Genomic DNA, 27,006 nt, shown 5'->3' on the forward strand with positions numbered 1-27,006 from the left:
TGCCACTGGTCAGTAATAGAGAGAAAACACTTACACACAGGTGTCTGATAATTACCACTAACTTCTCCTCGTTCCAGCGTGCATCCACGATCCACTCAATCCCGAACCCCTGCACTCAGAATAGAAGCCAGGCAAGTTATCATTTAGATCGTTTGTACCCCAATAAAAATTCTTGAGAACTAATGTTTCAAGGTGTTCATTGGTATACCAGTGAGTAAATATCCACAAATCTCACTCTCTCTCTTAGAATGACTCTGCTCCAGTATATGGTAACGTCTCAGCCATGACCCCTGACGACGTCCAGTACTGCAGTGTTTATTTCAGACACTCCCACACGCAGGAAGTGCCTCTCTACTCAACCGCCGAACTGCCGAAGGACCTCAGCGAGAACGAGACAGTAGAATACACTGCAGTGAGCCTCGTCACACCAAGAGCTGTACAGTAAGTGATGCAAATGGCAACGGTTCTGTCACACCTTCCGATTTCTTTCCACTGTGATTCGGAAAATAAAAAGAAGGAAAATATTCAGGCACAGCTGCAATTAATCGAGAATGTACATGAACACATGATTGTTACTCGATTTGCTTCGCTAATTTTCCACATGCATGTAGATCGTGTATAAAAATCTCTGGCGTGCAGTTCATTTCAAACCTGGTTCTTCAATGGTGTCCTACCTGAATCAAAACAATCATTATGACGCCACGGCTATAGAAACGTCAATATTATACACAGACATTAATCTCATACAGTGAGAATGAATGTCGTTACTAAAGCACAAAACCCAGTAAACACAATTCAACAAGTCTCCTTTCACTGTAGCCACAACCTCATAAAATGAATTGTGAATCGGTTTTCCTGAGAATTTGAAATGAAGGCAAATTGTGTTTTTGTACAAATTCTAGAGAAAAAAATGCAAAAGTATAAATTTTCATGAAAAAGTTAACATCCGTTTTGAACTGTTTTGAACGAAAAGTCCGCCTTGTATGTGTATCTGTGACCAAACCTATTTCTTCTCCTCTGTCCACCATTGTAAAAAAAAAAAAAGAAAACAGCTGTTAAATCCACAGGAATATATTTAAACTTGTGCAGTTTGCCACAGATGCAGTTTGAAAGTCTGACTAGTGTTTGCTCTGACGGGTCGATCAAAAGATGTGAAAATAGTGATGTTATTAGACCTGATTGGTTAAAACAGCAGCCTTCAAACGATATGTAATGTTTGCCGCTTTCCTTTAACCCTGGCAACACGGATGACGGCTGAAATCTGATTGGATAGAATACAGTTTCCTGTTTTTTGAGATCTTTTGTGAGGCTAATTCTGGTACTAAAGAATGTTTTTGTGGGTAAAAAATAACCCATTGCTCAAAATTTGCCTTTGTCTTCCAGGGAAGACGAAATCTACAACAATCTGAGATCCACAGAATAACACGAGTCTGCACTGATGATAGAAATCCAACTTCTCCAAGAAATTTTCCTCAGCAAAATGAGGTCCAGGTCTTTCCCACCAAAGAATTCTATTATTCTATTTGTTGATTGAATGATCATTAAATTTCAGATGAATTGATTCATCCTTTTCTAAACATATCAGTGACCCACAATCAAAATCTGTAGCAAATAATCAGTGTTTGGTATCATATTTTTGGTAAAAGGTATTTTTCTTTCTATTTATCTTTTCCTTTGTTGTTCTCTTTTTTATCCTTTGAGAGGATTTTGTGTGTGTGTATGTTTATCCTTGTCCTTGTATGTATGATTGTGGTATTATTCCTTTTTTAAAACCGATTTTTCAAAGTGTATTGTATAGTAAGTTTATATGTATTAATCGGCGATCTGGTGAAACATTTCGCACTAATGAAGTTACGTCACCAACGTCCACGTACGGCTGAGAAAATGTGATCAACATCACCCTCTAGTGGCCGTATCCATACAAACGACGAATCAGACTTAAATCATATTATTTGACTCTATAAAACATGACTTTGAGCCATTGAAATTAGATTTCGGGTGTTTGACAGACGCGCTTATACAGAGCAACTGACACTATGAGCATTTGATTGTTAAGGGCCTTGCTTAGGGGCCCTGTAGTGGCTGCATAGTGGTGCTCAGATTTGAACTCACAACCCAAGTTCAAGAAGCCTAACCACTAAGACGTCCCCTCAAGTCCCACCATTCTACTAATATCTACCATACAAGAGTCGAGAACCTTCTGGGTGTTTTGAATGTCTGATCATCTTCATTCAATACCATCAAGATAAAAATGCACCTGCTGCAATAAAGGGTGTGGTTTTGGTTGTATAACACAACAGTGTGTTCATGGTGCTTTGGATGTGGATCATCCTCCCAACTGGATGCACTTCCATTTGACTACTGGCGTTCCCAGGATTCAATGTGACTCGTGTGAAGCAGTTCCTGAAACATTATGTGAAATTGTGGATCATTTAATGTGGTGGAATATTATTATATTATATTATATTAGTGTGTATCACTCTAATGTGTAGTCGCAGTGGCACTGTTGGGCCCTTTAGAAAGGCCCTTATCCCTTTCTGCTCCAGGGATGCTTGTATCAACGCTGACCCCGAGCTCTGACCCCGAGCTTCCTAACAAGCCGGAATATGCGAAAAAAGAATTTTGCTGTGCTGTAAACGTGACAAGTAAAAGCCTTTTCTACTTCCTTTCATTCATTCTATAGCCTTCATCAGAATGTGAATGTAAAATACTCCCACATGTTGACTCAATATTGAGTTTCAATTGTTCTTTCTCTGTTTTGTTGTAAATTCTATTTGCTCTTTTTTAGTTTGTTGCAGTTTTCTGATATTGTAAAAAGTCTATATTCCTTTATCTTTATATTTTCTGTCAAAACTGTGGAAACACCTGTATGGTTTTTAAAACATGGACACGTTTCTGTTGTTTATATGCGACAAACTATTTTAAAGGGTAGAAAAACGGACAAGAATACTACAGTCACTGGAATAAAAAGTGGTGATGGAGAAGAAGATGGAGAACAGGAGAGATGATGTTCCCCACACCCATTGTGAAACATGGGGGTGGAGGCTTGATGGTGGTTTGGGGTTTGTTTTGAAGTAGGGAAGGTTGGAGACTTATTCCAAAAAGTAAAAGGAATCCTAAACCAACATGAGTCCCATTCCATACATCAACATCATGCAGTTCTGTCTGGACCACGGCTCATTGGAACAACTTCACCGTTCAAGATGATGAGGCGAAACCTACGTCTGAGCTCTGTAAGCGTTATTCAGAGAGCAAACAGTCGTCTGGAGTGTTTCTAGAATGCAATAACCTGCCCAGTCACTGCACCTAAATCCTATTGAACTGCTCTAAGATGAACTGGATCACAAGAAAGAAAATCTCCAGTAGTCAAAAATGTTTTTGACAAGTTTTTACAAGAGGCATGACAAAGTAATTCAGCTGAATGTTTGGAGAAATGAAGTTGTCCAAGTCCCAAGAGTGTGAAAAATCTGGACATTTCTATATGTATTTGTTTGGTCAAATTAAATCTTAAACCTGGTTTGTTGCATAATGTGTCTCCAAAACCACAAAAGATTAAGGTTTTCCTGACAGGCACCACATTTACGAGCATTTCACTGCATGTCGTACTGTGTATGGTCGTGTTTGTGACCAATAAAGAGTTGAATTTGAATAAACAGCAGCATTAAATACAGTTTACGTGATATGGCTCTTTGGGTCTAAACGTATGGCCTTCACAAATATACGTAACACCTTTATAGGCTCTTTTTGGCAGCGGTTCTTCTGACCAGCAGCAGTGGTTGTGGCAGAAAAACTGTTTACCTCATTTTTAGACATCCAGGCTGAAATGGGTTCTCATATCTGAGTTTCATATCTGCTTGACACAAAACCCTTCAAGTATTTGATGTCAGATGATGCGAAATGTTTACCATCACATGCTTTTCTATTTTCATTATTGGGGTTTTATGGGAGCAGTTGTGTGCTATAAATACTCAGTATGCTTGACTGAATATGAAACAAACCATTCTGGTTACTGAAGAAAATGAGGAAGGAAACTGGCGTGTCTGCCTCAAGTTTCCATTTCTTTCACTTTAACAACACAACAAGCGCGAGTTCGCCGGAGGAAAGGTACGCATTTTTCTGACATTTCTTTACTTTGTTCGTCACGTGGTACATTTAAAGATTTTGAGGTATTTTTTGAAAATTAAAAAGTTGTTTCTTATTGCGTGTACTGCAAGATATTGTGATTCTATTTCAAAGAATCATCTCACAACTTATTGTAAATTGTACTTCATTTAAATTAACCATGATGCTCATATTTATTAGGAACACTTTTTTGCTACCTGTAGTACTATAGATATATCTTTTATACTATACAGCTGTGGAAGACATGATTTATAATGATTTATAATCAAAATATCTGGTGTCTTCAAGATGAGGCCAAGCTTTGAGACTGATTTCACTGAAGGTTTCTTCCTTGTGTTGCTACAATCAAAATAAAGGCTGTAAAAAAAAAATAATAATAAAACGTGAAAATATTTTTAAATAATGACATTATTAAGTCAAAGATCAGTCACAATCATAAACTAGCTCTCCATAATGGTCCATAGTTTGCATTTCTGCTTTTTTTTTATTTCTGAACATCCCATTTCACATTTATTCCCCATTTGCTGAAATAGTAACCGCCATACTTCTGGGAAGATGTTCCTCTAGATTTTCTGAAAGTTGAAAGTGCTCATTTAGCCACAAGAATAAAGGCTAAATGCAGGTACTGATGAAGGTGAGATGAGGAGACCTGTTGTGCAGTCAGCGTTCACATTCATAGTCCAAGAGAGTTGAGATCAGAGATCTATAGCAGGATGTCTTCTGCATCTTCACGGAGTTGACTTTGTGCACGGGGGCAATCGTCATGCTCTAAAAGGTTTGGATCTCCCAGTTCATGTGAAGGGAAAATTTCATGCTCCAGCATCCAAAGACGTTCCACACAATTGTGTCTCCAACTTTGTGTTAACAGAAGCACTTATGACTGGAAAAGTGAGGTGTCCCAATCCTTTTATACATGTAGTGTAGTAGTGTGCATTGGATGATTGGGCAACTACTGCAGAGGTGATAAGAGAGACAGCTAGAAATGTACTTGGTGTGACATCTGGAAATAGAAAGGAAGACAAAGAGACGTGGTGGTGGAATGGGGAAGTGCAGGAGAGCATAAGAAGAAAGAGGTTAAACAGAAAAACAGAATTGGGATCCAAAGAGTGATGAGAAAAGTAGGCAGGAGTACAAGGAGATGCGGTAGCAGGTAAAGAGGGATGTGGCGAAAGCCAAGGAAAAGGCATACGAGGAGCTGTATGAGAAGTTGGACACTAAGGAAGGAGAAAAGGATTTGTAGTGATTGGCCAGGCAGAGGGACCGAGCTGGGAAGGATGTGCTGCAAGTTAGAGCAATAAAGGATGGAGATGGAGATGGAAATGTGTTGACTAGTAAGGAGAGTGTGTTGAGAAGGTGGAAGGAGTATTTCAGGAGCTGATGAATGAGAAAAATGCGAAAAAGAAAAAAGGTTGGATGATGTGGAGATGGTGAAGCAGGAAGTGGATAGGATTAGTAAAGAGGAAGTGAGAGCAGCGATTAAGCAGATGAAAGTGGAAAGTTGGTTGTACCAGATGACATACCGGTAGAAGCATGGAGATGTTTAGGAGAGATGCAGTGGAGTTTTTAACCAGGTTGCTCAACAAGATTCTGGAAGGTGAGAGGATGCCTGAGGAATGGAGGAGGAGTGTGCTGGTACTGATCTTTAAGAATAAGCGAGAGGTGCAGACCTGCAGTAATTTCAGGGGAATAAAGTTGATCAGTCACACAATGAAGTTATGGGAAAGAGTAGTGGAAACCAGGCTGAGAGAGGAGGTGACCATCTGTGAGCAATAGTATGGGTTTTATGCTGAGGAAGAGCACCACAGAAGCATCATTTGCTTTGTGAATGTTAATTAAGAAGTATAGAGAAGGTCAGATGGAGTTGCATTGTTTGTTTGTGGTCTTAGCGAAAGCGCACGCGTGCTGAGAGAGGAGTTGTGGTATTGTATGAGGAAGTCAGGTGTGACAGAGAAGTAGATGAGGGTGCTGCAGGACATGTATGAGAACAGTGTGACAACAGTGAAGTGTGCAGTAAAAACGACAGAATGGTACAAGGTGGAGGTTGGACTGCATCAAGGATCGGCTCTGAGCCCTTTCCTGTTTGCAGTGGCGATGGGTTGACGGAGGAGGTCAGACAGGAGTCTCCATGGACTATGATGTTTGCGGATGATATTGTGATTTGTGGTGAGAGTAGGGAGCAGGTTGAGAAGAGCCTGGAGATGTGGAGGTACATGCTGGAGAGAAGGGGAATGAAAGTCAGTAGGAGTAAGTGGTGTGGTTGCAGGGAGAAAAGGTGGAGAAGGTGGAGGAGTTCAGGTACCTGGGGTCAACAGTGCAAAGTAATGGAGAGTGTGTTAAAGAAGTGAAGAAAAGAGTGCAGGCAGGGTGGAGTGGGTGGAGAAGAGTGATAGCAGGAGTGATTTGGGATTGAAGAGTATCTGCAAGGGTGAAAGGAAAAGTTTATAGGTCTGTGGTGAGACCTGCGATGTTGTATGGTTTTAGAGACAGTGGCATCGAGTAAAAGACAGGAAGTAGAGCTGGAGCTAGCTGAAGATGTTGAGATTTTCATTGGGAGTGATGACGAGGATTAGAAAGAAGTTTATTAGGGAGACAGCGTATGTAGGACGTTTTGGGGACAAAGTGAGGTAGGTGAGATTGAGATGGTTTAGATGTGTGCAGAGGAGGGGCATGGGGTATATCGGTAGGAGAATGCTGAGGATGGAGCCACCAGGAAGGAGGAAAAGAGGAAGACCAAGGAGAGGTTTATGGATGTGGTGAGGGAAGACATGCAGGGATGATCCGCTGTGGCGCCTAATTGAAGCAGCCGGAAGAAACAGAAGTGTAGTATTGTGCATGTTAACCGCTAATTATACTCTGTTTTTAAGGAACGATGCAGCCATGGTTATTAAAACAAGACATTTTTCAGCAGCTGCAATTCTCCTCTTGCTGGCAGGTAAAAAATATTTTTTTTTTATTACATTTGTATTTGCTTGTCTTATGTTTCTGTGTGTAATGTTGGTTGATATCTATTAGATGAATTATTAGACAATATTGTTGACTGATTTCTTGTTTAGTGTGGAATCACAAACTTGACTAGCATACCTTTTGTCATTGTGTGTGTGTGTGTGTGTGTGTGTGTGTGTGTGTGTGTGTGTGTGTGTGTTTTGCAGGAGTTCAGGCTCAGCACAGTGTAACTCTTTTCTCTCAAAGTATTTGTTCTCTTACTGGAACTACAGTAAAAATCCCCTGTAGATTTACAAAACCTAATTACTCCAGGGTCAAACACCGAGAGTGGTTTAGAATCCAAAGCTTTGGACAAGAAGCTGACCTGAGCAAAGATCCACAATATGCAGGACGAGTGTCTGTAAGCACCTGGAGCGCTGACTGTGACCTGACATTGAGCAATGTGAGACCGAGTGACTCTGGAGTTTATAACTTTAGATTTCAAACATACAGCAGTTACTGGATATCAGCCCCATCTGGAGTTTCTCTGACTGTTACAGGTAACACACACACATACAGTCTGTGTTTTTTTATTTTATATGGGACCAAAATGAAATTGATGAATAATAGTTTTAATAACATATTATTGGATAAGAAATTTGATAGAATAAAAAAATATATATATATATATCAATGAGACCATTTTAGATCCATTTGCAATTCTTGTGTGAGGATGTGAGGAGTAAATTTGTGGGTTATGTATATGGTACACACCATTTGCAGATATTATTGTGGATACATACGGAGTAATGCGATTAAAAAGCTGAGCTGTGTCACCACCTGCACTTTGTCTGACATCCCCACTTACATCTGGTACAAGAACGGACATGTTATTTACGAGAACAAAAAAGTAATGAATGTCAATAGTTTAAATGCAGGCAGCTACTCCTGTGCTGTAAAGGGACATGAGGATCTTCGCTCTCCTGCTGTCTGTAAGAACTCACTTTACACCACACACACTGTCATCATCTCACTGCCAGCTTCTGTTACACCACAATACACTCACATGCAGTGATTCATAACTTGCTTTAGTTTTTTTTTTTTATTAGTACTATTATGATTAGTTCTGTTTAAATAAATTGTGTGTGTTTCAGGTCATTTTGATCCGAAGAAATGCTGGAGTGTGACTTACTCATCCCAGACTATCTGCTCTGTAATTGGCTCGTCAGTGGACATTCACAGTTATTATACCTTCCCTAATTATCACAAGGTCACAAGCAAGTTCTGGTTTGTTAAAGAGCAGGTTAACATTGAGCCTGTGGATATGATAGAGGATGAAACGTATCAGGGCCGAGTGCAGTACACACACAGTTCCCTGAATAACTGTAGTCTGAGAATCACCAATCTGAGAGAGACAGACGCTCAAACATACACATTCAGATTCTTCACCGACTGGGACAAATTCATGGGCGAACCTGGAGTCCTACTGTCGGTTACAGGTAACGTCACACACGTTCATTTGTGTGAATTAGCATCGATGTATGGATGAAAAAAGAAGTAATTCATACCTATTACTTTCAGATCTGAAGGTTATAGTCCAGTCAGACTGGAGTGATCAGAACATACAGCTGAGCTGTAACACCACTTGCACTCTGTCTCACAACACAATTTACATCTGGTACAAGAACGAACAGCGTGTTCCTGAGTGTAAATCTGCCTCCTGCTCTGTAGCAGCAGACAGTGGTGAGGTCAGTTACAGCTGTGCTGTTGAACCTCATGAGAGTTTCCGATCTCCTCCAGTGTGTGAGTGTGGATTTTACTCTCCTCAACCAAAGTTCATCTACATAAATCGAATGCTCATCCTGAACACTTCCCAGTTGATTCAGGTGTTTCTTCTTAGATTCCCCTACAAACACCAAAGCAGTGGTGATTTCCTCTGGAGACACGGTAGAAGGAGATTCAGTGACTATGAGCTGCAGCAGTGACGCAAATCCTCCTGTTCTCATCTACACCTGGTTCAAGCGAGAAGATCCAGATATACTGCTGACATCAAACCAGAAATTCAACATCAGCAACCTCAGCAAACAGCACAGCGGATTCTACTACTGTACTGCTTACAACCAGCTGGGACGCCACAACGCTACACCCGTACACCTGGACGTCTTATGTAGGTGCATTGTATTGTGTTTCACACTGATCGTAATACATTTGAAGAACTAATCAAGTGTCTCTTTTGATCAGACGCTCCTCGAAACACATCGTTGTCTGTCGCGTCTGGTGATTTGCCTACACTGTCATGCTCAAGTGACTCAAACCCCATCAGCTCGTACACCTGGTATGGAAAAACGCAAGGAGGCGTGACGCTGACTGGAAATGGTGCTAAATTAACTTTATCATCACAATCCTTATACAAATTGTATTACTGTACAGCAGAAAATCGACTCGGGGCTTCCAATTCGTCCGAATGGGCACATAAATCAGGTACCCGCTTCTCACAAGCATGTTCTGTTGGTGTTACTTACATACTTGTATATTATCGTAGCCTATTCTTTGTCTCCGTTCAAGACCCATTCGTTTTTCTCGTACAGATAACAGAGTCGTGACGTACGCCGCATCCGCAGTCACTGTTGCTTCGGTTGTGATATTTTTCGCTGTATTTCTCTGGATATGGTAAGAAACTGAAATCGTATTTCCTTCACTTTTATTAATGTTTTCCAGATATTCCAGTTTGCCTCGTTATTAAAAAAAGGAACTGCAATATCGTTCGCAAAAATAAAGAATTGGCAAGTCAGGAAAAGACCCCCTGATTAATATATTGAACTGTAATGAATGGACATTTGGTTCCACTCAGATGAGAGCAGGTTCCCTTTTGAGTCTGGATTCTTCCTCATGCCGTCTCAGGGAGTTTTTCCTTGCCGCAGTACCCACTGGCTCTCTCATTAAATGAGGATAAAGGAACAAACCAAGGCCTACATACATGTAGACTATGTGTGTAGGCCAAAGTGGGGCATGGGACATGGAATTGGACATTCAATAGACAGTTATGTTTCACAGATACCTGGGGGTCCATGTACAACACTTCAAGAGTCACTGATCTTTGATCCTTATAATTGGAGAATTCATGACAAATTTGTTCCACACTGCAAATGTAGTTGGTGATTTGAGTGATTTTACTACACTTATTCCAGCAGGAGACGAGCATCAGGGTCGAGTAGCAGAAGGGAGGAGTGCACCAAAGTGAGATTTCCAGATAATTCAAATATTTCGAAATAACATGTTTTTCATATTCATGTTAGATTGTAAGACTTCCTCACTTTCTCTTAGAATAACTCCCCTCCTGTGTATGGGAACATCTCAGACTCGACGTCTGACCCCACACAAACAACCTCCTCAGAAGTTCAGGACAGTGTTCAGTACCGCAGTGTTTATTTCAGCCACTCGAATGCACAGGAGGTGCCTCTCTACTCAACTGTTCAACTGCCAAAGGTTTATAGTCAGAAGGAGGAAGTAGAATATGCTACAGTGAGCCTTGTCACGTACAGTGATGTTCGGTAAGCGATGCAAATTATAATGGTCCTGTCACACCTTGTGCATTCTTTCCACTTGCCCCTTTCATCGGCCTGCTAATATACTTGCAATCACAGCTGCAGTTAATAGGAAACTTCAAGCATTTGCATAAGAGATTCTCGAAAATTGGGCTTGTTCATAAATAAATGTTTCTTACCAGAGAAATGTATACATAGGTTTGTGTGACTTTGGATCGAAATCATCTAAATGCCAGTGAGTTCCTCTGATTTGCTACACAGATTTTACACTTTTAAGCTCAATTACAAAATTAAATAGAAATCAGCAGCAATTTTAGGGGGCCAAGCACCCAGACTTATGAACTGCACATTGACTGTTGCTGAGGTAATCACAGTAAAGCAAATTTTCACCCAAGGGATATAATGGATTGGATTGAAGAATGAAGAGTGATTCTTTCATGAGGTGAAGGTTTTGGTCCATCCACAGTGGTATTTCTAGAAATATTAGAAGGGTCTAGATTGAAAAAAATATAAATATAGGCAGCATTATGTCATATTTATATGCCATAAATATATTATTTATATATTGATTTTATATTATTTATTTATTTATTTATTTTTTTACAGAGAGGAAGAAATCTACAAGAATCTGAAATTCCAAAAATAAGCAGAGTCTAGACTGGCTCTAAAATTCAGCGACAAGGTCCAGACCCCCTTTTTTCTTCAGTCATATTATAATATATATAGTATACTTGTTTTCTCTTTTTTGACTCTGTGATGTCTTTTATCTAACATTGGCTGTTTTGTAAAGCTTTGTGTGCTTTTATTGCTCAAACGTTGTCGTGTGTATGATTTCAGTAGCACTGTTTTCTCAATTATTAGGGTGTATTGGACACAGATATTTATTGTAATAAAAAATGTCGACTGTATAAGCACTTAAATATATTTCATTTATTTTTTGACATAACATTTGGTATATCGTTAAAAGAAATCTGTATATATAAAGGTATAGGTGGTCTAGCTGAGGATTCTTCAGCATGGCATTGAGTAAATATCTTTGAGTGAAGCTCAGCTGAATGTGTGGTGCACACTCCCATCCAGGGTGTATTTCTAGTACAATCCTAGTGGTTCTCAGCCAGCCATAGGCTTTGGGTTTGCTGGACACTGGTCACTTCATAACACACACAATGTCATTACAAGCAGACTGCTTATGTCCCAAACAGGAGTTCCAACCCCTATCCTCCCTTTCCTGTCAACTTTTAAGGACTCTAGTTGGCAGGGTTTTTCATTGACCAAGACACTATGACCACCATCAATAACAATAACTGTAAGACAGCATAATGTATAGTTATTTTGTCTGCATAAAATTGCATGTCTTAATATCTTCCATTAAATGTCCTGTCATCCAACTTCCAGACCACAGATCCCCCTATCCTCAACCCCAGAGCTCATCACATGATCATCCAATCAAGCGCCTATGCTCCATTAAAGTCATTTGATTAGTAACCACCCTCACCTGTTACCAATTACACACTCGCTCTAAATACCCCTTTCCCACACCACCAATATTTGTTTGCTGGATTTATTAGGACCAGAATCTCAACATGAACTTAGCGAAACCTGATGAAACCAATGATGAGTCTTATCTCACTGTTCCACCTAAATCTTTCATAATCAGTAGCTGAAAATATATCGATAGATTAAATCTGCACAATGATAGCAGAAATAACCCTGATTTTGGCCGTAAGGCAAAAAATATAACATCGTAATGGAAACATAGAGCCTCATTCTGCAAACGGTGTCTGCTTCCTGTGTTGCCTTCTGAGTAAAGAACAGAGGGCGTTTATTTCCTCTCATAACAACGATGAATTTGGTATCATAAAGCGATTATATGATGAATTCCATGGCTAGAATACAAATGGCAAATTATAACCAAACAGATCTCGAGAAAATAGTGCATAGTCCACAGCTTCAATTCAAATAATAATATTATGAATTAGAAAGTCGATGCAGCATAAACTATCACCACTATCACGTCGCAATTATAGAAACCATCAATACGATACAAAAACGCAATATAACAATGCGTGGCATTACAGAGAGAGAGGCATCTCACATATGGAGGGTGAATACCATTTTACTAAAGCAAAAAGCTTAGTTAAGACTCCAAACCTCTACACTACAACCACAACTGTGCACCTACAACATCTGGAGCAGTTCAGAATCAATATTTGTCTAATAGGATGACAAAAACATAAAAATTTACATAAAATACATCCTACTCTCCAGAGATGCAGACTCATAATGTGCACTGCTCCTCAGAGGCTGTAATCCAGTGGTACGGCTTATATTTTACTGGTCTGGAGGTGGAGAACAAACCCTTTCCTGGGCTGAGACACGCTAGCTAGCTTTCGGGTTGGCCAACCTCCTCACGATGTCTAGCTTTTCTGGAAAATTTATTTTAAAGTATGTCCGAGATCAAATGAATTTCTCTTCCTCCGTAGGCATTAAAAAGTCTAACTCAGATGGATTAATGTGTGCAGAGCTACACACGTGTTTTGCCAGTCGAACTTGGCTGTAACAGTTTCCCTCTGACCAACCAATCAGAGGACGGAAAATGCTGAAGCTATTCTGGGCCAGCGAGCTGCCCTGTGAGGTTTATCTGAAATCTGATTGGTTAAAGAAACAGCTAATATGGTAGAAAAAAAGACAGCAGTACTGACTTTGAAGGCCCTGGGCAGGTTAGATTGATATGGCAGCACATAGAGATCTGATTTGATTGGACAAAAAATCTAATATCCACATACACGTACTGTAGGCAGTGCAGCCAAGAGAAACGCTATGAAATGAAGAGAATAAACTGTTGGGAATAAATTAATACAGTTTCATGGAACAAATATTAGAATTTAGGTTGTAAATGTAGGTCAGTGCTTCTGATAGTGTTTAGACCAGCAGAGAAGGCTTTGCTGGCCCTGACCGAACGGTGAGGTGAGGAGGCAATCAATTCCAAAGGATTGAGGTCAAAGCTCTTTAGCAGGCCACTCAAGATCTCCCACTCTGAATGAATATATATCTTTTCTTTTTTGGAAATCTTTGTTTTTTTGTTTTAATCTCAAATTGCAGAGACTGGACACATTCTGCGATTTCCTTGACATGTGTGCTGTTGATCTGTAAGGATTAGAATTTGCACAATGATTTTTGCAGTTAGCATGTGTCTGTGGCCTCCTGCTGTATCAGAAACTGAATTTTATTCAACTCTTAAACAGGACATGATATCATCTGAGCATATACAGTATTACGAACTCAATATCCAACATACGGTCACCAAAGAAAATACTGGAATATTTACGGAACACTAAACTGAAAGACTCCATATATCCGTTGTACTTTGCCGTAATCAAAATCTGTAAAATGCTATAACAGCTCAACATGCCCACCTTGATCTTGCTATTGAAATAGCCACTGCTGCTGGCATGGCTTTAACTAACAATAACCAAACAAACCCAACATCCTGGACAGTCTTTAGAAGAAAAGAAAATGTTATAAAACGAAGTCCATCCATTGAACCTAGATGGCAATCAAGGACTGTAATTGTTTTTACTAGGTGGCAGTGGTGGGTTGTTTGAACTTCACCTCGGCGTATTGGACGCACTCGAGTTCCACCGTGTCCCTAGAGATCTTGCCTCTGCTAGACTGAGGAAATCGAATGCTGGAGTAATGAATGTCAACCTGATGTGGGAGACAGAAAGAGAAATCAAATGATGCCTGAAAAGCTATGACTCAATTAGGGGTGTAACGGGACACGTATTTGTACCGAACCGTTTCAATGCTTTTTACGTCTGGAACACAGGAAAAATTCCTCAGGAATGTATTAAGCGCCGGACTCTCTACTGGAAATACGATTTGTAGCGCGTTGTAAAACTGATTTTCAGTCTCGCAATATGGATTCTTTTGCATTTTATGTCCAAATTCAAGAATTTTTTAAAATAAGAAAATCCTGACAATTCCACATATCGAGGGAGCGAATGAATGAAGGACGGACGGAATGAAGACATTTGTTAAAGTATGCTGAAATAAGTAGAAGATATTTTTAGAAATGTAAATATTAAATGTAAAAGACACACATTTACACATCTGTATCACCCAAGTGGGGTCTAACAAATGTAAACTATTTAATACAATTTTCCCTTTTATTTTATATCTATATAATTTGTGTCAATTGAATCGATGACTCAGTTAAATCAATATAATACAAAGTGTATTGCATTAAGTGGATTTATTTTATTTTATATATTCATTTTTACAAAATATTCTTTTCTAGATTATTTAACCAAGCAGGCATTTTTATTTAAAATGAGTTTTAAAATGTAAACTGCTGTTCACAAATGTTAATAATAATAAACTGCGTCCTACTGACTGTACAGAAATTGAACCCAACCGTGACTTAAAAAAAAGAGGTACCTACCGAAGTGGTGTGTACCATTACATCCTAAAACTCAATATGAAATCACAGGATACTCACCTGTTCATTCTGGGGACCAGTATCCTTGGCATTGCTTTTTGCACATTTGCACCTAAGTGGAATTAAACTGTATTTTGTAAAGGTTTTGAGCAAATATGAGATAGATGATAGATAGAAAAAAAAGATAGATGACTCTGCATACCACTTCCACAGAGCTCCTGCGATGATTATAAGAACCAGGAAGACTGTGACTCCTACTAGGATGGCCGTGGTGTTCCCACCCTCTGAAACTGATGTTTTAATAAACAGAATATTAAAATTGGTGTTTCTGGCAACACTCTAAACGATCAAAACGGCTGAGTCTTGTAGCTCACTTGTCACCATCTGATCAGGAGAGCGGAGTTCCTCAAGTCCTCTCACAGCACAGGAGTAGTTTCCTGCATCTTCACTGGAGCTCAGGTAGAGCTTGTTGTTTTTGGTGGGTTTGTTTGTAACAGGCTGTCTGTTCTTGTACCACATGTAAGTGGGATTGTTGGACAGGGTGCAGGAGGTGATGCAGCTCAGCGTTACTGTAGTCTGTCCTTCTGAATCCCCTGCAGACTGACTCACTCTTACCTGCAGATCTGAATGTGAACAAAACTATTTCTTACATTGATCCAGAGAGACCAGAACTAGAGACAGTTTAGTGTAGGACATTACCTGTAACATTCAGAATCACTCCAGGTCTACCAGAGAAACCATTACCATTAGCAATGAATCTAAGCTGATATTCTCCAGAGTCTTTCATTGTCACCTGGTTCATTTTTAAAGTGCAGTTACTAGGATGTTGCACATATTCAACTCGTTTAACAAACTGGGTTTCCTGTTTCAAGTCCTGGAATTTTTTTGGGGGCTGAAAATAATGCCAGAATACTTGACTAACATGCAGACCACTGGGATGTGAGTAATTTCCAGCAAATTCCACTGAAGACCCTTTTAAAGCACACACTCTTTTATCTGTGTAGGTCACATTCCAGCAGTCCCTGCCAACGCCTACGACAGAAACAGGTGATTAGAAGTGCTAGTGAGTTGGTAAATCTTAAATAATTTAATTTGCCAGAAAAACAAATACTTACACAGTGGAGTGGAAATATTAGAGTCATGAACAGAGCAGGAGTAACTGCCGTCTGCTGGATTTCTATAAAGTTGACTTGTGTTTGTGTATTGTCCATTCCTGAACCAGTGGTAGCTTTGAACAGGTGGGGTCAGAGGACAGGAAGTGCGGCAGGTAAGAGTTTGTTCTGTGAAGTTACGAGTCACCTGCAGATCTAAATGAAGTGAAAGGTGAATGTTTTATCACAGACGTGTATAAGAGCACAGGTTATTACAGACTAGTTTCTCTGTTACCTGTAACTGTTAGAGTAACTCCAGCTGAGCTCTGATATTTCTCTCCTTTATCCGTAATAAACATGAGGTGATATTCCCCTGAGTCGCTCTCTCTCAGGTCTGTTATTGTAAGAGTCGAGCTGGAATTTGTCATCTCTGTGTATCTCACACGTCCTGCATAGTCCGAGTCTAAAGTTAAATCTTCTGGATGTTCTTCCTTCCACCATTTAGCTTTGTCTTTTAGATTGAACCAGAAGCCAGTGATGATGTTGATATTTGAGTACGAGCATGTCAGGTTTACTGATGTCTCCCTCAGAGCACAGATTTCCTTTTTACTGCATGTCACCGTCACTTTCTGGATACCCGATACTGCAACTGAAAGTTTTGTTACAGAGAAATATTAAATACAATAAAAGGTTTGTATCGCATTTCGATTGGGCAAATTCACTGGTGTATTGCACTTAAAATCGTAGTGAACAATATCCATTGCAAATGGAATAAACTCATATTTTATTCACAACCGAACATAGACAACGTGTCAAATGTTTAAACTGAGGAAATGTACCATTTTAAAGAAAAAAATGAAGGTCGTATTGAATTTGGTGGCTGTAACACGTCTTCAAAAATTTGGGCAACAAAAATCTGGAAAAACTACATGTTATTTAAAGTCTTAATTAAACAGTTGGGGGAAAACATTTAATGACGTTAATTATCAACAGGTGGGTATAAATAACGTCTCTTAGAGAGGCAGAGTCTCACCAATCTGTGAAAGACTACAAATTGTGGGACATTTTCAGAATAATGTTCAACATATAATTGCAAAACAGTTGCATATTTCATCGTTTACAGTACACAATTTCATCAAAAGTGTCAAAGAATCTCTGAGGGACATACAAGCTTTAGAGCAACAAATGCTACCATCCAGAAAATGTCTTTTTTTAGGGAAGGCCTTGCAGGTGCTGATCTGACCTGCTTTCAGTCTGGACCTTTGACCATGTGAACACTTTTGACGCATCACGAAATAAAAAATACAACGAAGAACACCCAGAACTATTGAGCAGCTAGCATCCTTAATTATACAGAAATGGGACAAAATTCCTCCCAAACATCCCAAAACTTCAGTAACTGGTCTTCTCAGTTCCCAGATTTATACAGATAGAAGACACGGTACATGGTAGGGAAACATGGCCCTGTCCCAACTTTTTTGAGACGTGTTACAGACATGAAATTCAAAAGGACTTTGTTAAAATTTAATATATTCTCAGTTTAAACATTTGCTATGTGTTTGGTTTTATGTATAGAATATGCATTTGTGAGATTTGAGAATCATGGCATTTTGTTTTTATTTATATTTTTGTTGTCTCAACTTATTTGGAATTGGGGTTGTACCGTTGTCCAGAACAACTTTAAATGACAACAAACTATTGGGAAACCTTACTTTTACAGCTGTATGTGCTTTCCCCTACCCTCCCAACTGTTACCACAAATTTTGAAACCCATTGTGAAGCATTCTAGTCACGATTAAACTCTCCACCCTGAGGCCACAATCAGTACTGCACCACTGAAGTTCCTCATGGCTAGATGTTCTTTAACAGGATAATCTTGTCTCTTAATCTCTCTTTCTTCCCTCACTGCAGGATCGGAGTAGAGTTATGACTTTACCCTGAATTATTATCTGTCACAGCTTTGAAATAATGCCATATGTGATTCTTCCCCAAACTGTTACCACAAAGTTAGAGGCACACAATAGTATAGGATGATCTTGGATGCAGTAGCATGACCTTTTCTCTTCACTTGAACAAACTTCGTCTTGTCCCTGCCCCTGTGCACAAAGTCAGCCCCATAAAGATATGGGATGAAGTGAAAGATCTTGAGTGGCCTTCTATAGAGCTGTTGACCTCAACTATATTAAACATGCTGCATTGGAATACTGACTGCACTGAAGGCCTCCTCACCCTGCATAAGCACCTGCCTTTACTAACACTCTTTGCTGACTGAGAATTTGCTGACTAACATGTTCCCAGAAGAGTGGGTGTTATTCTGCAAATGGGGACTAAATGTTGAATTGGATGTTCATAAAATCCAAATATCTTATAATGAAGTGTCCACCAACCTCTGTCTATGTAGTGTATGTCATTTATACTTGAGCAACTGATGGTCAAAGGCCCAGTAATGGCCATTTGGTGGTGCTTTGATTTAAAGTCATAACCTTCCAAATAGAAGTCCAAGAAAACTTCATCACTTCCCTACAGGAATCCTTTACACCTACATGGGATGAAAATGAATACACGAGGAATCATGGTTGTCTCGGTAACCCATAGCACCATAATGCTATGGGTTACCGAGACAACCATGATACACCATTTTCCAAGTGTCAGACAGAACATTAACAAAGGTTCACCCTCGCACCTACATCCACACACAAAGCTGTAAACAGCTGTAACCTATGACAGTACAATTACTCAATGTTATATTCAGTACCGCTTACTTGTGTGTTTTTTTTTTCTTGTTTTTACTCACCGGATGCAAGAAACTCTTATGACATACGACCTTGTTACAAAATAGGGGAAGTTTTAGCCTTTTAGGTGCATTACAAACATAGCTTTAGCAAATCAATGGTTTTATCGTGCGTGTCAATCTACTAATTGAGTCATAGAAGAGTAAATCATCCTTGAAGCTGTTTCACAAGATACACTGTCAGGCAAATGCTGCTAATTCTGATAGTAGAATTGGGTTTGTTTTTGGTTCTCTAGTTCCGTCGTGTTGAAAAGAAACGGCAGAGAAAGCTTCATCTTCACATATATCCATGGTGTGTCCATGTGACTTACAGTATATCATAGCAAGAATAACAACCCTACCTGAGGTATACACAAGCAGGACCAGCAGCAGGATGGTGGATTCATAGTCCATCTTTAAACTATGAACAATATGGGAGAAGAAAAACAATATATAAGTGGAGACCAAACTTGTGAAAATGATGCTGGGAGACCAATCTTTTATATTGATACGTCAGTTAAAACAGTTCTTCCTGCGAAATTAGATTTGTTTAGAAGCCAGAAAAAAATTCTTCTTATGCTGAAATGTATTATTGTAACTATCTGATGAAACACTCAGGCATACGCTTATAGAAAAAAATTAAGACGTATATAAATGTACAGTGGGAAATGAGTTCCCCTGTTTTACCACCCGAGTCCAAATAAAAAAAGTAATTTTTTTTCCCAATAAAAAAATAAATTCCAACTCCTAACTAGCAAGAGTGTAAACATTGTCTTAAAGCACCCTGACCATATATATATATATATATATATATATATATATATATATATATATATATATATACATTTTACATTTGTTTAACAGGCTTCTTACAAAACATTTTCAAGCTGGTAGTGAAAGCACAAAGGAAAGTATGTAAAGAAAATAATCTAATTATTGACACGAGAATGAGACTTCAGTAAAATACCAAATAGCATATAACCTTTTTTTTTCCTTACCTCGTCTTTGGCCCTTTGAAAATGTCCTATCTTACTGGAATTGGGCACTGGTGTTATAGCAGAGGTGTCTGTGTGTGTCTGTGGGGGGGGGGGGTATGAACACGTGGTGCATAGGAAGTGATGTTGCATAATGCCACTGAAAATAGATTTGAAGTAAAAAAATGTAAAAATGTGTGTGTAGCATATATAGTGCATGAATAAACAGATCCCCATCAAGATTAAATCTGGATATTATCAATTGTAGCTGCTTTTTTTTTTTTAAAGATCCCAATCATTGGGAGGTTGTTTGGGTACACTGGAAGTACTGAGGTTTCTGTAGAAACAAGCTTTGGGGTTGTATGTGTCACAACGTGTTATCGTCACGTATGATGTCGACCCGGTGGTTTTGCTCACATGTACCATGTGTGCACCAATTTGTGAGCTACGGAACATAATCGAGGAACCTGTTACGAATGTAGAAATATAAAGGTTGTAATTTTGTTTTTATGTGTGAGGTGTTTGAGCGAAACAATCAAGTCGGTGTCGTACATATGATGCCATGTGATTCATACGCTCCGTACGGAAACCTGAGTTTTATTAGATCTAAAGGTGTGAAGGGGATTTTGCAATGCGAGACACGTGAAACACTTTTAGCTCAGGCGATAAGGCTGATGCACAGAAGATAATGCTGAGCCCCTTCCTGTTTGCAGTGGTGATGGACAGGTTGATGGACGAAGTCAGACAGGAGTCTCTGTGGACTATGATGTTTGCGTATGATATTGTGATTTGTGGTGAGAGTAGGGAGCAGGTTGAGAAGAGCCTGCAGAGGTGGAGGTACACACTGGAGAGAAGGGGAATGAAAGTCAGTAGGAGTAAGACAGTGTACATGTGTGTGAATGAGAGGGAGGGCAGTGGAGGGGTGCGGTTGCAGGGAGAAGAGGTGGAGAGGTTGAAGGAGTTCAGGTACCTGGGGTCAACAGTGCAAAGTAAGTGTGAAGTGAAGAAAAGAGTGCAGGCAGGGTGGCGTGGGTGGAGAAGAGTGATAGCAGGAGTGATTTGTGATAGAAGAGTGAAGGGGAAACTTTATAGGACTGTGGTGAGACCTGAGATGTTGTATGGTTTAGAGACAGTGACATTGAGTAAAAGACAGGAGGTGGAGCTGGAGGTAGCAGAGCTGAAGATGTTGAGGTTTTCATCAGGAGTGACGACGATGGACAGGATTAGAAACGAGTTTATTAGAGGGACTGCACATGTAGGACGTTTTGGGGTTTGGACATGTGCAGAGGAGGGACATGGGGTATATCGGTAAGAGAATGCTGGGGATGGAGCCGCCAGGAAGGAGGAAAAGAGGAAGGCCAAAAAAAAGGTTTATGGATGTGGTGAAAGAAGACATGCAGGTAGTTGGTTTGAAAGAGACAGTTGTAGAGGACGGAGAAGTATAGAGACGGATGATCCGCTGTGGCAACCCCTAATGGGAGCAGCCGAAATTATTATTAATATTATATATTTATTTATTAAAATGTAATTTTTTTTTCTTTAGTCTGCCCACCCTGTTCTGTCTGTCCGAGCGTCTCACCGGCTGATGCAATGGGCTTAATATGTCGATGTTGCCGATATTAGAGCAGACATTTGCGCAAGTCGGAGGCCTGTACTTCCACTAATGACTAAATAAAGCGTGTATAGATGGGGTGTAATGATATATAGTGGTTTTGGCGCGAGCTGTATGATGATATCGGTTGAAGTGAAAGACCTTGCATTTCCTGCTATAGAACTCTTAACCCTATACAATGAATGTGAATGCTGACTACACCCCAGGCCTCCTCACCTTACTACCATCCTTGTGGATGAATAAGCACAAATCTCCACAAGCACACTCCAAATTCTAGTGGAACATCTTCCCAGAAGAGTGAAGTCATAATAACAGCAAATAAAGATATTGTAAAATTTATGGAGTAACCCATAAAATCAGCTTATTTGTTTTAAAGTAAGTACAATAACTGACAACTGTTGAGTGATTTTATTTCCAAAAAGTATACATAGAGGGTCTGTGCTTTTTTTCCATGATTCGCCTTTCAGCATTACATAATAACGTTAAAAACCGCAGCGCACCGGAAACAACATCCTGAAACCAATTTCACAAGAAGATAGAGGGTGAAGTTTACATTTCTTGCGACACTACAGCAAAATGAAGTTCTTTGGAAAAATTTACCTCTGCCAAATCATTGTTAACTTCTATAGCTATCTCAACATACACTATACGGACGAAAGTGTGGGGGCGATTTGCATACATATGTGCTTTTTAAACATCCCATTTCACATATAGTTCCTATTTTTGGTAAAAGTGTGCTATTGGAGTATGCTTGTGGAGATTTGTGCTCATTCAGCCCCAAGGGTGTTAGTAAAGTCAGAGACTGATGTAGGTGAGGTGAGGAGGTCTGGGATGCAGTCAGCATTCCAATCCAGCATGTTCAATAGGGTTGAGGTCAGAGCTCTATAGCAGTACATGTAAAGCAAATCTTAATGGAACTGGCTTTGTGCACAGGGGCATCGTCATGCTGGAACAGGTTTGGTTCTCTTAGTTGAAGGGAAAAGCACAATTTCATGCTCCCGCTTTCGAAGACATCCTTTACAGTTGTGCTCCTCCATCTTGTGGTAAAAAGAACCACATCTGGCTGTCAGGTTTTTGAATACATATAGTGTAATCTTTTGTAAAGTTAAATAGTCTAGTTGTACAAAAAAAGCAATTATTCTATCAACAGGATCATGAGTCTGAAACCAGACAATGCAACAGGAAGCCAAGGGAGCAAAATTACCAGTGCTCTCCAGAGGAGGAGGAGCATAGACTTTCTCCACTGTCAATCACAGTACTGCTGGCCAATCGGAAACATCTGTGAGTACTTGTATGCGGAAGAGGGCGAACAGCATTTTAACGCTATGTGAAATGGAATGAGCAGCAGTTCAAAAAGATGTAAAGGCCGACTATATGTGTGTCACAGGAAACACATTCTGGGTGAGAAAATGCAGAAACAAAAACAAGTTTTATAAATTATATTTAATGGAAATTAACAAGCAGCATTTCTACTTACTTCTAATTGTAAATAAATGAGCAGCCAGTGAGCACACAGTGCACAGTACCAGTCATTACAGTGAAAAATCAGTCGACACCGTTAGTACAAGTACATCATTTTCTTAGTCTAAAAAGTCTGGGATGTCGTCGTAAATGACGTCGTGATGGTTTGGGTGCCGAAGGAGACACTGTTGGACTGTCTGAATCACTGTGGCTAGACGCCGGTCTAAAGCCGTTAGATGAGACTCGGTGAGGAGAGGGCCACTGCATCCAGGGGATCCTGAGAAAGAGACGCCCGCATGACGTCGCTCAGGCGGTACTGAGAGGAGGAAAGAAGTTGCAGACGGAGCAGCGTGGAGCGACGGATTCTGTGAGTATGATACAGTAGAGTCACTAATCTGTAACCAGAACTGTTTCAATTAACTATGCAATGAATATGGTACAGCCTTACAAAGGCCATCTATGATGAAGATAAGGTTGAATCAAATTGATGCTACCACCACCATGCTTCACGCTTCTTAGGATGTTAGGTTAGTGGCAAGTGTAGCTCTTTTTGCCAAGACCAAAAATATTTTTATTTTCTTTTTGCCCCGACAGCTGCTAAATTTCTAACATGTCGAATTTCTCCTGCCTAAAATGAAGAGTGTTGAGTTCCTTCAGAGTTGGTTGCTTCCCTAACAAATACCTAATTGCCCGGGCATTGGTGCACCCCTAAGTGATGTTGATTTACCTGCAGCACTGCACCAGAGGAGTGAGAATTGATGGCTCGTCCTTAGAGTGACGACCAAACCTATCGCATAGAATAGGACATAAAAATACACACAAACACACAAAGACGACCACATAAGCCAACCCCGCACACGGTATATGGTATACCAAGTAAGTCAAAAGATGCACAAAAAGATGCCATTAAACTACTCACGCTCTTCCGTTATCTAAATGTAGTAGGAACGTGTTGTTGCCGAATATTTCAAATGTTTCGTAGTGGTGTCTGTCCATGTTATCTGCATTTCCATAAGAGAAAAAAAAAGCTACAGTAAATGGAAACTTTCACATATTAATTCTAGTATTGATTGTGTCTAGTAAACCAACGAGCAGGCGTTACTTTGCAGAAAGTCCAAAATGGTCATATCGATGATATCCAACAGGCGGGTGCCTTGGTCATAGGGTGGAGTCTTTTTCACAGCGTTGCAGTACGTTGGGGTTTGCTCCCACCTGTAACATGTGCCAGGCCACTCCAATTATTGTTTATTCATTATTGACAATTTTGAGACTCCCCCTTTTTTTTTTAAAGGAGACTCCCTGGATTCTAGCCACATGTATGTATTCCTAATCGTTAGATACATATTACGTTACACTACTAGACTTGTTACTAAAACAAATAACACACTGCACTCACAGAGCGAGCTTGCTGCGGCTGTACGAGCGCCTCCATGGGTTCCTCCAGGAGCGGCGAGGTGCAAGGGAAAGGTCAGGCAACATGGCTGCTAAAGAGCCTTCGAGAGCACGGGGTCGACCACACACCGCATGCTCCGTGGAACAATAGTATGAGCACTGGCCATAGAAACACGTATTTCCCACTGGCACACACAGACACAGTTATTCAAGGCATAAGTATCACAGAAATGTTGACAGCAATGAAAAGTGACTTTGGTGGGCCACTTTGTAAGTGTGGAATGGACACCAATTAGCATTCATCATTATCAAGAGTTTGATTGGTTGGATTGGTAAACAGAATGAGTACACATGAAGAAAACTGGGAATGAACTTATGCCTGATGTTTCTTCTCAGTTTTTTTTTTCCAGTGCAACATGCCATGTTTTATTAGTAACCTATATCAAGGACAATTTTTTTGTTTTAATCTAAATACTCAACAACTTAACCAAATGATTAGACCAAACCTGGAGAATGAAAAAAGGTCCTGGCCAACTTGTGGTCAGTGGTGATCTCTTTAATTTCCTTAATTACATCAACCAGTCTTCCCACAACAGGAGGGACACGCCGGAAACCCAGAATCCTTTAAGAGATGAGGAAGAGGGAGCCAAAGACAGGGGGGAAAAAAGGTGAACATGTTTTGATATTACTCTACACAGTGTTAAACCAAAAGGGTCTCTGCTGACGATGCCTACCTGTCCAGGTGAAAGGCGGCAATTTCGGCGTTGTGCCTCTCAAAGTCCGAGAAATAGTACAGATTCACGTTTGTCTCGTCATATCTCTCTTGCCTGGAGCAATTTTAGAATAGGGGTTAAATTGAGGATGATCTCAGTTCCCATTGAAGAGTGTGATAAAAAAAATAAAGCCATGTATGAGATCTAATAGAGCAGGGTTTGTATGGGGGGACCATTTCCACTATGAGGCTCTACCATCAATGACACTACAGCCAACACCAATCAGAATCGAATTGTAACCACCAGCTTCACTCACTTCATGGGCTTGAAGAGCGCCTGTCCATAGTTGGAAAAGGTAATCACCAACTTCAGCTGCGTTCCTCCTGATTTCTGAACTGAAACACGGCATAAACGTGCAGACTGTTACAAGCCTGGGTTCTGGAATCTCCAATAAATTTTAAATAAACTGAACCCCCAAAATGGTGAACATGTAGAGGCCAGTCTTTTACACTAGAGGTCTCCCTGCGCTCACTCACTCTCTATGAGAATGTGACGTCTTGATGGCAAACACAAGTACGTTCTTGATAAGATAGGGTTGAGGCAGGATTAGAACCAGTTACAGAATTAGAACCAGTTACCTGCACTGGTGATGCGATGATTTGAGAGCTGCTCCAGAAGAGCGGGCAGATTGATGTCTCTGTGTTGATACAGCTGCCAACGGGTGATGCCAAGGTGGAACCGAAGCCAGGGAGGGTGGGTATCTGCGCTGCCCTTCCACTGGATAGGATCGTAGCCCTCCTGGCTGTTACTCAACCTGAGAGGGATGATCATATAGCATATAGCACATGTAACAGTGGGTCAAAAGTCTGGTGGAACTGATCATTAGTAACAACCAGCATTTATACTCCTCATAATTGCTTTTATTGGCTCAAGTCCTGTGAATCCACATGGCACAGTCACCATTCGAAACCCTGAGCATAGATGACATTTGCAAGAGATGCAATGCTTGTATACTCTGTGTGGTGTAGTACTAGTGTACGGGTACTACAAGAACTACTCGCGGAGGTGCCGTTAAAGTTTAAAACAATAAATAATGTCCAAACTTAGCCGGTCAGCCATCAGTTTTCAACTGTCGCCCCTATCGTCTTAGCAATAAGTAAAAAAAAAAAAACAACAACGACACATTGCTTGTTTCAGCTAAACTGTAAATATTGGCACCTCTATGCAAAGATTAATCAAAAGCAATATACATTAGGTGAGCTGCTCTGGGAAAAGTAACACTGATCTCTATATTGTTTTTGTTCTGCATGGCCTCGTATGAGCATGCCTCACCACTGCTGTCCGTCCTGCTCCTCTGTCCCCTGGGTACGGATTCTCAGCAGAGTGTCGTCATCGGGACTGGATGGCGCGTGCTGTCTGTACAGCGTGTGGGAGAACAAAGCCTCCAGCTTGGCGAGATCAGCTGCTCCTACGCGCCTTTGTCTAACAGGCCTAGCCGCGCTGGTGGAGCCGGAGCGTGTGAGGTTGGTTGAGGTGGTGTTGCAAGTTCGAACCCTCTGAAAGGGCTCGCAGGTTGAAGGGAACATCGTCAGGACCAGTACGATCGCCAGCATGTGCAGAGCCAGCGTCACACACAACATCAAAGCACACACACCCTTCAAGCGGCAGCCACGACGCACTCTCATGCTGACAGAGACACGCAGACAGTCATTTGTTGCTTTTGTTAGCAAACTATTAAGTTAAAGTGTCCCAGATGTTCTTACCTGTTCTGTCACAGCACTACTAGCTCCAAGAGAACAAGAGAGGGAATTGTAGTATCTTGCACTGATTTATTCATCTGTTTGCTCTTTGTCTTCCCCCCATCTCTCAGAGGACAGAAGCACTGCCAGGTCAGGATGATCTGAACCGAACAGAGTGTGTTTACTTGCCACTTTTGGCACACGAGTACAATCAGAGGACAACT

General features: G+C 40.4%; 3 protein-coding genes across 6 annotated transcripts; 1 reads left to right on the forward strand and 2 right to left on the reverse strand.

The window, feature by feature from the left end:
- Nucleotides 1–1,429: 1,429 nt before the first annotated feature.
- Nucleotides 1,430–12,650, forward strand: LOC124379964 (sialoadhesin-like). Of its 4 annotated transcripts, XM_046840623.1 has the most exons (12): nt 1,430–4,104; nt 6,987–7,054; nt 7,272–7,604; nt 7,828–8,036; nt 8,199–8,543; nt 8,626–8,847; nt 8,945–9,211; nt 9,286–9,525; nt 9,633–9,714; nt 10,233–10,281; nt 10,369–10,595; nt 11,196–12,650. In XM_046840623.1, the coding sequence occupies exons 4-12, from the start codon at nt 7,958–7,960 to the stop codon at nt 11,233–11,235; spliced, it is 1,551 nt and encodes a 516-aa protein (XP_046696579.1). In that variant the 5' UTR covers nt 1,430–4,104; nt 6,987–7,054; nt 7,272–7,604; nt 7,828–7,957; the 3' UTR covers nt 11,236–12,650. The 4 variants fall into 4 exon arrangements, with proteins under 4 accessions (XP_046696579.1, XP_046696578.1, XP_046696576.1 ...); XM_046840622.1 differs by lacking the exon at nt 1,430–4,104 and having other exon boundaries at nt 6,847–7,054; XM_046840620.1 differs by lacking the exons at nt 1,430–4,104; nt 6,987–7,054; nt 7,272–7,604 and having other exon boundaries at nt 7,618–8,036.
- A 997-nt stretch (nt 12,651–13,647) lies between these two features.
- LOC124379951 lies at nt 13,648–19,966 on the reverse strand. Its single transcript, XM_046840600.1, has 9 exons — nt 19,890–19,966; nt 19,254–19,312; nt 16,417–16,770; nt 16,146–16,337; nt 15,730–16,062; nt 15,405–15,653; nt 15,233–15,320; nt 15,091–15,142; nt 13,648–14,297 (listed from the first exon to the last, which is right to left on the reverse strand). The coding sequence occupies exons 2-9, from the start codon at nt 19,303–19,305 to the stop codon at nt 14,169–14,171; spliced, it is 1,449 nt and encodes a 482-aa protein (XP_046696556.1). The 5' UTR covers nt 19,306–19,312; nt 19,890–19,966; the 3' UTR covers nt 13,648–14,168.
- A 2,945-nt stretch (nt 19,967–22,911) lies between these two features.
- On the reverse strand, nt 22,912–26,945 carry fam20cl (family with sequence similarity 20 member C, like). Its single transcript, XM_046840599.1, is given in 12 exon segments — nt 22,912–23,197; nt 23,200–23,303; nt 23,666–23,725; nt 23,858–23,939; nt 24,041–24,150; nt 24,335–24,515; nt 24,837–24,952; nt 25,065–25,157; nt 25,360–25,438; nt 25,682–25,857; nt 26,376–26,729; nt 26,807–26,945. Coding segments are annotated over 11 exon segments (1,494 nt in total). The 5' UTR covers nt 26,729; nt 26,807–26,945; the 3' UTR covers nt 22,912–23,057.
- Between the last annotated feature and the right edge of the window lie 61 nt (nt 26,946–27,006).

Source organism: Silurus meridionalis, chromosome 26, assembly GCF_014805685.1.
Source record: "Silurus meridionalis isolate SWU-2019-XX chromosome 26, ASM1480568v1, whole genome shotgun sequence".
Taxonomy (NCBI): Eukaryota; Metazoa; Chordata; class Actinopteri; order Siluriformes; family Siluridae; genus Silurus; species Silurus meridionalis.

Excerpts from the sequence above, each read along its gene's own strand:
- LOC124379964 (XM_046840620.1), top strand. The coding sequence starts at position 7,802 with ATGTATATGGTACACACCATTTGCAGATATTATTGTGGATACATACGG. Across the intron at positions 9,212-9,285 it reads CGTACACCTGGACGTCTTAT|ACGCTCCTCGAAACACATCG; the intron begins GTAGGTGCATTG and ends TCTTTTGATCAG. Across the intron at positions 10,282-10,368 it reads GAAGGGAGGAGTGCACCAAA|AATAACTCCCCTCCTGTGTA; the intron begins GTGAGATTTCCA and ends ACTTTCTCTTAG.
- LOC124379951 (XM_046840600.1), bottom strand. The coding sequence starts at position 19,305 with ATGGACTATGAATCCACCATCCTGCTGCTGGTCCTGCTTGTGTATACC. Across the intron at positions 15,321-15,404 it reads TCCTGATCAGATGGTGACAA|TTTCAGAGGGTGGGAACACC; the intron begins GTGAGCTACAAG and ends TTAAAACATCAG. Across the intron at positions 15,143-15,232 it reads GCAGGAGCTCTGTGGAAGTG|GTGCAAATGTGCAAAAAGCA; the intron begins GTATGCAGAGTC and ends AATTCCACTTAG.